The sequence below is a fragment of the Eptesicus fuscus genome, chromosome 2 (genome assembly GCF_027574615.1).
Source record: "Eptesicus fuscus isolate TK198812 chromosome 2, DD_ASM_mEF_20220401, whole genome shotgun sequence".
NCBI classification, from domain to species: domain Eukaryota; kingdom Metazoa; phylum Chordata; class Mammalia; order Chiroptera; family Vespertilionidae; genus Eptesicus; species Eptesicus fuscus.
This window is the reverse complement of record NC_072474.1, coordinates 4058784-4073849: the sequence shown is the minus strand read 5'-3', so window position 1 is coordinate 4073849 and position 15066 is coordinate 4058784. Positions and strand designations below refer to the sequence as shown.

The 15066-nt window shown below is 39.2% G+C and overlaps 1 protein-coding gene across 2 annotated transcripts in view; it reads left to right on the top strand.

The window, feature by feature from the left end:
• Positions 1 to 15066, top strand: part of KLHDC1 (kelch domain containing 1) — a 73841-nt gene that overhangs the window by 31193 nt on the left and 27582 nt on the right. For both annotated transcript variants that reach the window (XM_054725341.1, XM_054725346.1), the window contains exons 5-6: positions 12449 to 12527; positions 14579 to 14662. In XM_054725341.1, coding sequence (XP_054581316.1) covers positions 12449 to 12527; positions 14579 to 14662 — 163 coding nt within the window. The remainder of the gene's footprint in view (positions 1 to 12448; positions 12528 to 14578; positions 14663 to 15066) is intronic.

The window sequence follows — 15066 nt, the reverse complement described above, 5'->3', positions numbered from 1 at the left end:
TCTGTGACTTGGGGCTGCAGGTGGAGGACCCCGGCACCCATAGGGCTGTCAGCATCAGGAACTGGAAAGATCCATTTTTCTGGTTCCTCCCCTGCCACGGGGATACTGAGCTCCGGGCCCCACAGGCCCCTTCCCTCCCGCCGAAAGGCAGGCCGGGGCGGGGACATGGGTGCGCGGCCCCGGAGGCCCTTTCACTCCCACCGCACAGCCGTGGCATAGATGCTGAGCTGGCGACGCGAGCTCAGCGTCCTGCCGGCCCCATTCAGTCCCCGCTCAGCGGCGCAGTGGCGCCTCCCGCCGGCCCAATTGGCCACCCTGGCCACCCTGAGTCCCACCCCCCGCACCTCCCACCCAATCGTGGGCATAGCGAAGGTACGGTTAATTTCCATATTACCCTTTTATTATGTAGGATGCTTTTCAGTATCACAAGGTATTCCAGGCTCATCTTATCCTAGACAAATAATGAGCCATTTCTCCAAGGAATTCTGATTTTGTTTGATGGCAAGTGTTATTTAGAGACTTCAATCTCAGTGCTATTGCTATGGGGTGAGTAATTATTTCTACACTCTTTCAGAAGCCAGAGACAGGAAATAAAAAAGTTTTTAAGATAAAACACAAAATGCACCAAAGGAGATACTTACATTTCATATTCAGAATTACTAAGTTTTTAATCCAACTTCACTGATTTCAAACATTCGTAAGTTTTTTCTCCTACGTTGATAATCCTGGTTCTCAGTGTCATCAATATAAGCATTCATTTGCTTTTTCCATGATTCACACAACAATAATGAATTATCACAAAAATTTGATTACTAAAAACAGTTTTAATTTGGTTGCAGGTTTTTTTTTGTTTTATTTTTTTAATGTTACATGCAATAAACCTTAATATTTCAAGAAAATGATCTTAAATATAATAATGTTACATGCAATAAACATTAATATCTCAAGAAAAACGATTTTAAATATGATGTTACATGCAATAAACCAATTATTTGAGAAAATGGTCTTACATACAATATTACATGCAATAAACATTAATGTTTCAAGAATAAAAGGATTTTAAGTATAATAATATTACCAAAACTGTACTAACATAGTATGATATCACAAAAGTTGTAGAAAATATTAAAAAATCTGCAAATAATAGGATTACTTCTATTATATTCTAGTATAACGCGCCCCCCTCCAGCTCTATTTTTGTTCATCAGTTTATGTTGCTTATTATATTCCAAAAATGAGTGAGATCATATGATATTTATCTTTTTCCAACTGGGTTATTTCACTTAGCATGATGCTTTTAAAGTCTATTTAGTTGGATATGAGTATTGCTACTCCAGCATTTTTTTTTTCTTTTCCATTTGCATGGAAAATTTTTTCGTCCTTTCACTTTCATTCTGTGTGTATCTTTTGTTTTGAGGTGCGTCTCTTGTAGACAGCATATAGTTGGGTCATGTTTTTGTATCCATTCAGCTACCCTATGCCTTTTGATTGGATCATTTAATCCATTTACATTTAGGGTTCTTATTGAGAGGTACTTATTTGTAGCCATTTTAATTCTGTATGGCTAGGTTTCTCTCTCTGTTTCTTCTTCTCAGCAATCCTTTACAGCAATCCCTTTAGCATTTCTTGTAATGCTGGCTTGGTGGTGATGAACTCCTTTAGCCTTTTTTTGTCTGGGAAGCTCTTCATTTGACTGTCTATTTTGAATGATAGCCTTGGTGGGTATAGTAATCTTGGTCTCAGGTACTTGCTTTCCATTACCTTGAGTACTTCATGCCATTCCCTTCTGGCCTATGGAGTTTCTGATGAGAAATCAGGTGTCAGCCTTATGGGAACTCCTTTGTAGGTAACAGTTTTCTTTTCTCTTGCTGCCTTTAAGATTCTCTCTTTGTCTTGAATTTTTGACATTTAATTATGATGTGTCCGAGTGTGGGCCTGTTTGGGTTCTTCTTGCTTGGAGTTCTCTGTGCCTCCTGAACTTGTATGACTTTTTCCTTTACCAGGTTAGGGAAGTTTTCTGCCATTATTTCTTCAAACACGTTCTCTATTCCTTTCTCCCTCTTCTGGTAATATCCTAATATTGTTAAGTTTCATGTTGTCCCACAGCTCCCTTAAGCTGTCCTCCTGTGTTTTTATTTTTTTATTTTTATTATTATTGTTTTTTCTTTTTGGTTCTCTAACTGAGTGATATTTTCAACTCTGTTTTCTAATTCACTGATTTGATCCTCAGCTTCCCCTAATCTGTTGTGTATTTCTTCCATGGTGCTCTTTACTTGTGTTATGTCATTCTTTATCTCAGACTATTCTTTTTTTCATAGTTACTATATCTTTTTTCATACTGTTGAGCATTTTTATCATCATTACTCTGAATTCTGTTTCAGATAAATTTCTTATCTCTGCTTGATTTATCTTTTCTTCTGGAGAATTCTCTAGTTCTTTCATTTGGGGGTTGTTTCTTTGTTTCCTCATTTTGGTTGTCTGTTTGGGTTTGTGAGTATGTTTTGGTAGATCCTCTATACCTCTCAATCTCTAGTACAGGACAGTGTTAAAGGCTATTTTTGACTAATTGGATCAGGCAAAGACTTAAAGCCTCCAGAGACCACCTCTGGCTACAGACTAATAGGAGTCCAATTTGAATTTCCCCCCAGGCAGTCGTCCTCAAGTGTGGCAAGAGTTTTTTCAACAGGCAGTTCCTTCTGCCTGGAGGCTAATTGTTACTTTTAATCTCTTAAGTGGCCTCAGGGCAAGGTGTTTCCCAATAGGGTGTGTACTCTGTCTTCCCCCCAGGCAAGGCAGATGTCTATGTGGGAAAGATGTCCTCTACTCTGTGAGGGAATTACTCAGCCCAGGAAACCTGGGGTGTCTGTCTTCTGAGCTCTATCCCCCAAGTCTCCAGTCCTGGGTTCTGTTTTCACAGCCCTAGTCCACTTCACCCTCCTCTGCCAGAGCACAAGGTGGGTAGCTCCACAGAGAATTTTTGTGTGTTGGCCCTTTAAGAGGGTGCCTGAACTTTCAGCTGCCACTCCCTGGTAGACAGCACCCCACTACTTTTCATAGCTAGATGTTATGTGGGTATCCTCTTCAGTTTGGTGCTCTCTGCTAGGGAGCTCAGCTTCGGGATTAGATCCCAGAGTTCTCAGTGGCTCCCTCCCACAGCTGAGATATCTCTTCGGATTTCAGTTGCCATCTATGGGCACCTCCGCCCCTCCTGCCAGCCTCAATGGGGTCTCCACCTTCGGTCCTTGGGTATTAGGTTCTCTCCTGTGAGTTTTCCATTGATTATTCAGGAAGCCTTTCCATATTTCAGTTGTAATTTCAGCTTGTTCCTGGGAGCATGTCCATGCAGCATCCTCCCAAGAAGCTGGTTTTATTAAATAACTCCTCGTTGCAGTTATTTTTATTTTTATGTTCTATACCACTAGAGATGTACAGTCATATCTTGTGTTTTGTAGTCACTTTAAAAAGTTCTCTTCTGTGTAATCATGCTGCCCAGTAATGCACAGATTCATTTGTTTATTTTGCTTTTTATTTGTTTTTTTTTAAAAATATATTTTTATTGATTTCAGAGAGGAAGGGAGAGGGATAGGGAGAGAAACATCAATGATGAAAGAGAATCACTTCTTGGTTAAGTCTTAATTTTTTTGTCATGTCAGTTTAGAAGAAGTATTATAGGGACTGGAGCTTAAAATAGAACTAAACTATATCTTTGAGCTTTGGGTAGGCTTACATAAAGGGAATATCTTTGTGAATAATTAATAGCAATGAAGTAATTTCTTGTAAGCCACTAGAGTTTTCTACTTTTGTCTTTCCAGGACTTAATTGACCCCAAACCTACAAAGAATATTTGGTCCTTTAAAATTTTTCTAGTTTTGTGTTTGCAAGAAACTGGTAACAGTGGTTGACCTAGACACGGTTACTGAGTGACTGAGAGTAGGCGGGAGACTTACTTTTTACCATACCTTTTCAGAAAGTTGTGGTAAAATATATCTAACATAATATTTGCCATTTTAATCATATTGAAGTGTACTATGCAGTGGCATTAATTAACTTCACAATGTGTGGAAGCATCATCATTACCTGGTCCTAAAAACGTGTATTGCATTATATAGTCATCATCCTCGGTATTTTTGGGGGGCAAAATCCACTGATGCTCAAGTCCCTTATGTAAAATGGCACAGTATTTGCATATAAACTATGCACATCCTTTGTATACTTTAAATAATCTAGAGAGTTAAGTAAAATGTATATGCTATGTAAATAATTGTTATACTGTATTGTTTAGGGATAATAATAAGAAAAAAGTCTGCACATGTTCAGTACAGACACAACCATTGTTCATATCAATAGCAGCAGTCTTTTTCTTTTTCTTTTTTAAATATATTTTTATGGATTTCAGAGAGAGGAAGGGAGAGGGAGACAGAGATAGAAACATCAATGATGCGAGAGAATCATGATCAGCTGCCTCCTGCACGGCCCATGCTAGGGATGGAGCCAGCAACCCAGGCATGTGCCCTGACCGGGAATCTGAACCATGACCTCCTGGTTCATAGGTCGGTGCTCAACCATTGAGCTATGCCGCCTAGGCAGCACTTTTCATTTTCAAATATTTTTGATCCATAGTTGGTTGAATTCATGGATGCAGAACCCATAGATATGGAGGGCTGACTGTACTCGTTAAGCAATAGCTCTGTTTTCCCTCCTCCCCAGCCCTGGGTAACTTTTACTTCCTGTCTCCATGAATTTGCCTATTATAGATATTTCATATAAGTGAATCATACAATATTTGTTCTTTGGTATCTGGCTTATTTCACTTAACAAAATGTTTTCAAAGTTCACTGTGTTGTAAGTATGTATCAGAACTTCATTCCTTTTTTAAGGCTGAATAATATTTCATTGTATGTATAGACTGCATTTTATTTATTCATCTGTTGATGAGCACATAGGTTGTTTCCATGTTTTGGTTACTATGAACATTGACTTGCAAGTATTGTTTGAGTCCCTATTGTCAATTCTTTTGAGTATACCTAAGAGTAGAATTGTTGGGTCATATGATAATTCTGTTTAACTTTTTGAGGAAGTATCAAACTGTTTTCCACAGTTATTATGCCATTTTATGTTCCCACTGGCTATGCACAAGTGTTCCAATTTCTCCGTAACCTTGCTAACACTTGTGATTTTCTGTTTTTATTTTTGTTCTTGTTTTTTTTGTTTCATTTTATAATAGCCATTAGAGTGGCTGTGAAGTGATGTTCATTGTGTTTTTTTTTTAATTTAATAAATCTTTATTGTTCAGATTATTACAGTTGTTCCTCTTTTTTTCCCCCCATAGCTCCCCTCCACCTAGTTTCCATCCCACCCTCTTCCCTTACCTCCCCACCCCACTGTCCTCATCCATAGGTATACGATTTTTGTCCAGTCTCTTCCTGCACCACCCACACCCCTTTCCCCCTGAGACTTGTCAGTCCACTCCCTTTCTATGCCCCTGATTCTATTATATTCACCAGTTTATTCTGTACATCAGATTTTTAATTCACTTGATTTTTAGATTCACTTGTTGACAGATATGTATTTGTTGTTCATAAATTTTATCTTTACCTTTTTCTTCTTCTTCCTCTTCTTAAAGAATACCTTTCAGCATTTCATATAATACTGGTTTGGTGTTGATGAACTCCTTTAGCTTTTTCTTATCTGTGAAGCTCTTTATCTGACCTTCAATTCTGAATGTCAGCTTGGCAGGGTAGAGTACTCTTGGTTGTAGGTCTTGCTATTCAACACTTTGACTATTTCTTGCCACTCCTGTCTGGCCTGCATAGTTTCTGTTGAGAAATCAGCTGACAATCATATGGGTGCTCCCTTGTAGGTAATTAACTGTTTTTCTCTTGCTGCTTTTAATATTCTCTCTTTGTCTTTTGCTCTTGGCATTTTAATTATGATGTGTCTTGGTGTGGTTCTCTTTGGATTCCTTTTGTTTGGGATTCTGTGCGCTTCCTGGACTTGTAAGTCTATGTCTTTCACCAGGTGGGGGAAGTTTTCAGTCATTATTTCTTCAAATAGGTTTTCAGTATCTTTCTCTCTCTCTTCTTCTGGCACCCCCATAATTCTGATGTTGGTACCCTTGAAGTTGTCCCAGAGGCTTCTTACACTATCTTCAAATTTTTGGATTCTTTTTGCTTTTCCAGTTGAGTGATTTTTGCTTCTTTGTATTTCAAATCTTTGACTTGATTCTTGTGTTCCTCTAGTCTGCTGTTGGGTCTCTGTATAATATTTTTTATTTCAGTCAGTGTATGTTTAATTTCTAGTTGGTCCTTTTCCATATCCTCGAGGGTCTCTCTCATATCCTCGAGGGTCTTGCTAAATTTATCGGCCTTTTCTAGGAAATTCTTGAAAAACCTAATAACCGTGGTTTTGAACTCTATCTCCAGTTGTTTGTTTTCCTCCATTTCTTTCGTTTGTGATCTGTTTCTTTGTTTCCGCATTTTCACTGCTTCCCTGAGTTGGTAGGGTAGCTTTGTATGCTAGGTGTCCTATATGGGCCAGTGGTTTGGCCTCCCCAGTTACCTGAGGTGGACACTCTTGGTGCACCCCTTTGTGGACTGTGTGTACACCCTTGTTGTAGTTAAGTCTTGATTGTTGTTGGTATCAGTGGGAGGAGTTGACCTCTAGGCCAGTTGGCTGTGAGGATCAGCTGTGTCTACGATGGGAGACAGCCTTATTCGACTAGACTTGCAAAATTGCAAAAGCCTCTGTGCTCTGCTTGGATGGGGTGGAGTTTCAGGGTGGAGCCGACAGCCTTGGCTTCCCATCAGCCCCGCCCTATGAGGTTCCTGGGTCTCAGTGTCCCTCGGTACTCGCTGCAAGCACCTCTGAGAGAAAGGCGCCCTCGAGTTTCGCCACTGCCAGACAGTCTAGTCTCTCCCCCAATGAATCTGGATTCCCAGATTCTCACCCGGAACTGGGGTTCAGTGCAGTTGGAGCTGGGGTTCAGCGCAGTCCAGAGCTTTTGTCTCCTTCCTGCTAGGGCAATCCAGTGGCACAGTCAACAGTCCGTTCTCTGCGCGTATTCACGTGCATGCCTCCGGAGCTCTGCCTTTCGCCGCTCCCCTGAGTTTCCGCCTTACAGCCCAGATCCCCCCGTATGAGCCTGGGTCCCCAGGGTCTTGCCCGGAACTGGGGTTCAGTGCAGTCGGCACTGGGGTTCAGCACAGTCTGGAGCTTTTATCTCCTTCCTGCTAGAGAACGCCAGCCAGGCACTCAGCCGCCCTATCCTCTCCGGCTCCGTCCTCTCTGCACGCGCGTGCCGTGTCTTCGTACCTCAGGATTTTACAGCTCCTCTGATTTTTCTTGTGGTTTTCTCTTTCCTTCTAGTTGTAGAATTTCCACTCAGCCACCTTTCCTGTGGTTCTGGATGATGTCCATTTTGTCTTTTAGTTGTATTTTTGAAATTGTTGTGCGAGGCTGCATTTTAGGTGTTTACCTATGCCACCATCTTGGTTTCTCACCTTCATTGTGGTTTTGATTTGTATTTCCCCAGTGACTAATGATGTTGACCATCTTTTTGGCCATTTGCATATCTTTACAGAAATGTCAATTCAAGTCCTTTGCCCATTTAAAAAATTGGGTTGTTTCTCTTTCTGTTGTTGATTTGTACGAGTTCTCTACTTATTGTGGATATTAATCCCTTATGAGATACTAGAGGCCCGTTGTACGAAGATTCGTGCAATAAGCCTTCCTTCCCCTGGCTGCTGGCACCGGTTTTCCTCTAGCACCCAGGACCCAGGCCTTCACTCTGGCTGCTGCCTTCCATCTTCACTCCGGCTGGAGCATTCAGTCTTTTCCACTCTGGCCGGAGCGCTGCCCTGTAGCTCCCTCTGCCCCCTGCCCTTCCCCTCATAGCAGGGGTCCCACCTTGCCTGGCCACTCTGCACCTGCATCCGTGCTGTCCAGAGGCCCAGAGTGGCTGGGGGGTGGGGCCACCACCATCTTTGTTGGGTTAATTTGCATACTCACTCCTGATTGGCTGGTGGGCATTGTGAAGTGATGGTCAATTTGCATGTTTCTCTTTTATTAGTGTAGATATGTAGTGTTCTTTTGTTGTACTATCTTTATCTGGCTGGACTCATTGAATAATTTAGGGAGTGTTTGCTCCTCTTCAATATTTTGGAAGAGTTTGAAAAGAATTGGTATTAATTCTTCCAATATTTAGTAGAATTCACAAATAAAGCCATTTGGTTCAGGTTTTTTGATTACTGATTCAATCTCCTTATTTGTTATAGGTTTATTCAGATTTTTTATTCCTTTTTGAGCCATTCTGTTAGTACTCTTTCCAGGAATATTTCTATTTCATCTAGTTTATCCAATCTGTTGGCATGCAGTTTCCCATAGTATTTTCTTATAATCCTTTTTATTTCTATAATGTTGCCAGTAATGTCTTTTTTGACATTTTTCTCCTTTTTTCATAGTCAACTTAGCTAAAAATTTGTCAATTTTATTGATCTTTTCAAAGAACCAATTTTTGATTTTGCTTTTTTTCTCTGTGGTTTTTCTATGAACTATTTTGTTTATTCCCCCTTTAATTTTTGTTATTTCCTTCCTTCTGTCATCTATGGGTCTAGCTTGTTCTTTCTTTCTTTCTTTCTTTCTTTCTTTCTTTCTTTCTTTCTTTCTTTCTTTCTCTTTCTCTCTCTCTCTCTCCTCTCTCTCTCTCTCTCTCTCTCTCTCTCTCTCTCTCTCTCTCTTTCTCTTTCTCTTTCTTCCTAGTTTCTTTTTTTAAAAAAATATATTTTATTGATTTTTTTACAGAGAGGAAGGGAGAGGGATAGAGAGCTAGAAACATCGATGAGAGAGAAACATCGACCAGCTGCCTCCTGCACACCCCCTACCAGGGATGTGCCCACAACCAATGTACATGCCCTTGACCGGAATCGAACCTGGGACCTTTCAGTCCGCAGGCCGACGCTCCATCCACTGAGCCAAACCGGTTTCGGCTTTCTTCCTAGTTTCTTAATGTGTACAGTTATGTTATTAATTTGAGATTTTTCTTTTTAAAAAATTCATAGGCATTTATACCTATAAAATTCCTTTTGAGCACTGCCATCACTGTATCCCATTAGTTTTGTTTTATTTTATATTCCTTTATTTCAAGGTAATTTCTAATTTTGTCTGTGGTGTTTTTTTTTTCACCTATTGGATTGACAGGTTATTTTTTTCCTTTTAGCATGCCTTTTGGCCTCCGTTTTTCTAGTGAGATATTCACTCTTATTTGTGTTTTTGTTCCCATGTATATGTCTTTTTTTCTCTGTTTTTGTTTGTTTGTTTTGTTTATCTGTTCTTTATTTTTGCTCTTTATTGATTTGATTAAAATGTGCCTACATGTACTTTCCTTTGTATTTATCTTGTTTAGATTGTGCTGAATTTCTGGAGTTGGTGGCTATATATCTTTCATCAACTTTAGAAAGTACTTAGTAATTATCAATATTTCTTCTACACATTTATTTGTTTTTCCTCCTTCTGGGACTCCTGTTTCATGCACATTATACCATTTGATATTGTTCTAAGAGCTTGGCTCCTTGTCCCCTTGCCCCTGCTCTTTTTTTTATCTTTGCTTTAATTTGGATATCTTTTATTGACCCTATTGGCCTGTCTGCAAATTCACTGATAATTTTCATTGCCATGTCCACTTATAATAGACTAGATAGGATTCCTATCTAGAGAATTCTTTATTTCTGACATCTTATTTTCCATTTCTAGTATTTCCATTTAGTTCTTTTTTTTTCTTGATTTTTTTTTTTTTTTTTTTTTTATTTCGGAGAGGGAGAGAGAGAGAAAGAAACATTGGCTGCCTCCTGCACACCCGACACTGGGGATCAAGCCTGAAACCTGGGCATGTGCCCTAACCGGGAATCGAACCATGACCTCCTGGTTCATAGGTCGACACTCAACCACTGAGTCCCGCCAGCTGGGCCATTTAGTTCTTTTTCATGGTTACATGTCTCTGTTGAAATTATTGAGTTCTTCCTTCATGTTGTCCAGCTTTTATAAACTAGGTTTGTAAGCATTTTTATCACAGTTACTTTACAGGCAGTGTCTAATTCCAGTATCTGGGCCACCTTAGTGTCAGCTTATATTGATTCTTTCCTCTCTTGATCATGGATCACTTTTTTTGTCTTTTTGTGTATCTTATAATTTTTTCATCATATACTAGACATTCTCTGTGAAAGAATAGTAAATACTGGAATAAATAATACTTATCACCAGAAAAAGACATGCCCTTCTTTATTTAGGTTGCTAGAGTGTGAGTTGAGTCAGTATAATCTATAGTTGACTTGTGTTTGGGCTGTGTTGTAGCTTTAGTTTGATTCAATTTTACTATTAGTTTCAAATTTTTGAAGCAGGATCAAAACTTTCCTTTGTTAGAGCCGCATGTTTGAGCATTATAGATCCCCCAGAGATTTTCAGCTGAGCTCCACAACTGTGTTTCCACCTCTCTACTGTGGGAGATCTTTCTGTGTTGTATAGCCTAATTGGTAGGTCTTCGAGTCACTAGGGAGTTCTCTTTGCTCTCCATTCCCACCTTATGCTTTCTGTACCTTGGGAGGTCTCTTTCAGCCTTGCACCTCCTCCTTTGGCCTTTTGGGGGCAGTCACTCTGTATGCCATAATGGCTTGGCATACTTCTAAGGTGTTTCCTTCGGATCTCTGCCCTGATCCCACACTTTGGAGGAAAATTCTGATTGCCTCAAGGTTTGCTCACCTCTCTTTTGCTTCCAGCTGTTGTTAACTAACCATGAGCCCTCTCTGATGACTATGCAAAAGAGTTGTTGAATGGGTTAAAACTCCCACTGTGCCTGAATTTTTTAAGATTCTAATTTACTGTGCCAGTCTACATGTGGCTGTTAAAATTTGGGGTTCTTTCTTACACAGCGTTTTCTATATTGGATTCTTCTTCCTCTTGCTGTTACACGAGGATGAAAGCAGCCACGAGTCTCTTCTCTACTATTGAAAGCTCATCACTTCCTGGAATTAGTACATTTAGGTCTTTTTGTTCCTTTAGCACTTTGACTTTTTTAAACTATGGTTTTGTAGTTTGTAGTCATGCAGCACTTAATGATGGGAATGCATTCTGAGAAATGTGTTGTTAGGCGATTTTGTCATTGTGCAAATGTCATAGAATGTATTTATACAAACCTAGATGATATAGCCTACTACACACCTAGGCTATCTATAATAATAAAAGCGTAATATGCTAATTAGACCAGACATCTTTCCGGATGACTTTCTGGATGGAGCTGCAGGGGGCGGGGCAAGGCAGAGGCAGCAGAGGCTCCTGGTCATCGAGGTGGGCGGGGGCCATGGCAGAGGCAGCTGCCATGGTGGCGGGGGCTGAGGCAGCCCCGGCGGTGGCGGGAGCCGAGCCCCTTGCACGAATTTTGTGCATCAGGCTTCTAGTCCTGCATAATAAAAGCCTAATATGCTAAGTGTCTGGTCATCTGGTCGTCCATTCAACCAATTAAAGCGTAATATGCTAATGATATGCTGAGGCCACTCAACCGCTTGCTATGATGTGCACTGACCACCAGGGGGCAGATGCTCCAACTGGTAGATTAGCTTGCTGCTGGGGTCCGGCCAATCAGGACTGAGCGAGATGGGCCGGACATGCCTTGGAGCCATCCCGCTGTCCCTCCCCAGCTGGCCAACCTACCGCGTCCCTCCCCGCCCCGATTGTGCACCACTGGGGTCCCTCAGCCTGGCCTGCACCCTCTTGCATTCTGGGACCCCTCGGGGGATGTCGGAGAGCTGGTTTCAGCCTGATCCCTCAGGCCAGGCTGAGGGACCCCACTAGTGCACGAATTCGTGCACCAGGCCTCTAGTATGATATAACCAGCTGCTTTTAGACTACAAGCTTGTATTGTGTGTTACTGTATAAAAGACATGAGATTAAATCAAGCACAAGAGAAAATGATGCAATTAAGAGACTACATAAACACAATATGTATGGGCTACTTCCAGCATAACATGGCATTACCGTTTTACAACATTTTTTTTAATAATTAGAAAGAGTACACTCTAAAATAATGATAAAACATAAACAATAACAGTTTGTTATTATCAAGTAGTATGTACTGTATATAATGTATGTGCTATACTTTTATACAACTGGCAGTGCAGTAGGTTTGTTTACACCAGCATACCACAAATATGTGAATAATATGTTGCACAATAACGTTATGTCTGCAACGTTGCTAGGTGATACAAAATTTTCAGCTCCCTTACAATCTTATGGAACCACTGTCATATATGCAGTTCGTCATTGAATGAAATGTCTTTATATGGCACATGACTATATCTGGTTTGTTTAGGTTGTTAGGGTGAGAGAAATGATCTCATTCAATTATCTATGAGCAAAATGGAAGTAGAACTTCTAAGTGTCTCCTTTTGTATTTGTTTTTCAGATTAATATATTTTGGTGGCTATGGGTGTAGGAGACACAATGAACTCCAAGACTGTTTTGATGTTCATGATGCATCTTGGGTAAGAGAGTAATCACCGTTTACATTTTCCTCTAATTTAGTGTTATCTTAAAGTTTTTAGAAATAATGAGCCCATTCTTTCTCATTTTCATTTTCTATAATTGACTATGAAACAAAAAGTGTTTTCTCTCTTTTGAGTTTGTATTCGATTAGAGGAAGTTCTCTCACCTTCATGGCTACTGGAAGAGTAATTTCTTTTCTTACATAGTTAATCACTTACACCTATTGAAACACAAGTAGAGGCTTCTGTTAGACAAGTAGAGGCATTAGCACAACTGAGAGAAACTTGCCCATAGGTAACCAGAATGGCTATTGCTGACGTACACCTGCTTTTAGATACGTGTACTACAACTAGTTATAACTCTTATACAGGAGTGAGTGAGTAGTGATATTCATTTCCTACTTAGTCTTACTGGTTAGAGAATAAACTATGATTAATAAAAATAGTCATAATGTATAAAAATGAAATATTTTAAAAGATAACTTTAAAAAACATTGATCTACCAAGATACATAGTAACTCTTCAGTTTTACCTTTTACTAGCATACATTATTATTGTACATTATTAATGTATATGAACATTTTGTATATATCTCTTTGTATATGGGTATTTTTTAAATTTTCCATGTCTTTACATTTTTTTAGCTTTTAATATGAAATATTTTTAAAGCTTTGCTACTTACTAGTATAGTATTATTGATAATTTTCAGAAATATAACTTCCCATTGTTTAGATCTGTTTTTACTTATCATTGAAATATCTCATTTTTTTCTCTCTTAGTACAGTTAGGCTAATGATCATGTCCTGAAATTTTTGGTATACAGTGGGTTTTTTTGGTTTAGATTCTAAACTAAGTAAAATTTTTAGTTTGACAAGTCCTGACAACAGTGATGTGTTTCTCACATAAAGATAAATCTGGTATAGAGATAAGCTACAATAGAGGATTTTAACAATCTGGAAGATTCTAAATACAATATAACTGCTAAATCTTTGCTTTGCTGATAATTTTGTCTCTTAGAAGACAAAGAAGAAAGTGAGCAAATTTGACCTATAAGAGCAAATTGCTTGGTTAAGCAGTGATTGTAACTTTTTTGAAAAAGGATCCATAGTCCCCTAAAGTTTCTAATAGCAAAGATTAGGGATTCTAAGCATGTGCTTTAGAAAAACAGATTTCTGAGAAATCAATCGGGAGCCAAAAACCAGGATTACAGGCTTTATTAGGGGAAAGAGACCTCCGGGCTGTCTCGCAAGGGGAGAACAGCAACACATGCAGAGGTGAACATGCCTTTTGAGGGGAGGAATGGGGGCTTAGTGTACTTGGCACCCACTGATTGGTGGCTTAATGTATGGTCATATAGGAACAAGGGCTTAGGGTATGTGGCAGGTGCTGATTGGTGGTTCAATGTGTAGTCCATATAAGGTGCCTGGTTAGGTACTCAGGTATTTCCAGGCCGCAGGTTACATCATACTCCGCCCACCAGTTGGGGGAAGGGAGGATCTATCAATTTCAAAATATAAATATACTCTGTAATGTTATTTTTAAAGATTTTTTTTAAAATTGATTTTTTAGAGAGAGAGAAAGGGAGAGGGAGAGAGAGAAATATCAATGATAAGAGAGAATCACTGATTGGCTGCTTCCTGCACGCCCCTTACTGGGGATTGAGACTGCAACCTAGGAATGTGCCCTGATCCGGACACAAACTGGCAATCTTTTGGTGCATGGGATGATGCCCAACCAACTGAGCCACAGCAACCAGGGCTGTCCTCTGCAATTTTAAAAGAGATGATCCTTTGAGGGAATTGGAAAATTGTTAACAAGTAAATTATGACACTCTGCAAGTGATACTATGAGAAGAGAAGTTGCTGAGTGATACTGCTCTGGTCTGGGACCACGCTTTGTCAGCCACTGCTGTGTGCATTAGCTGTATGAATATGGTAACAGCTGTATTTTTGTAAAAGAGTCTATTATTTAACCAGTAAATATTCAACGAAACTGTAACAATAATCTAAAAGTTGTAAAATCTTTTAAATATTTTTAAAATTTTGTTTTAGGAAGAGCAGATATTCTGGGGATGGCATAATGATGTTCATGTATTTGACACAAAGACACAGAATTGGTTTCAACCGGAAATTAAAGTAAGTAATGTAAAAAATTAGTTTTATATTTATTGATATATTTAAAATATATTTTTATTAAGTTATTTGGATTTTAATAATTGAGTTTGTAATCACATACACAGGATTTTTCTTGAGTACTACCACTAATACTATTAGTTTTTGATTACATATTTTTTTCCAGGTTAGTTAAGGGTTTTCTAGAAAAATCTTATAAAAAGGTGCAATCATTATTGTTTACCCACAAGTGTGACACCCTGATTTAAGGAAGGTTCTTTTAAAAAGTATTTTTGTAAACCAAGTTCAGGATTTGTAAAAGCCCATGTTTTTCTATACCCTTGAAATCAAGGCTATGCAGTTGTAGCATGGCGAAAATACATTATTAATATTCTTTCATATGCTAGTAAGCAAACAGAAATCCAAAG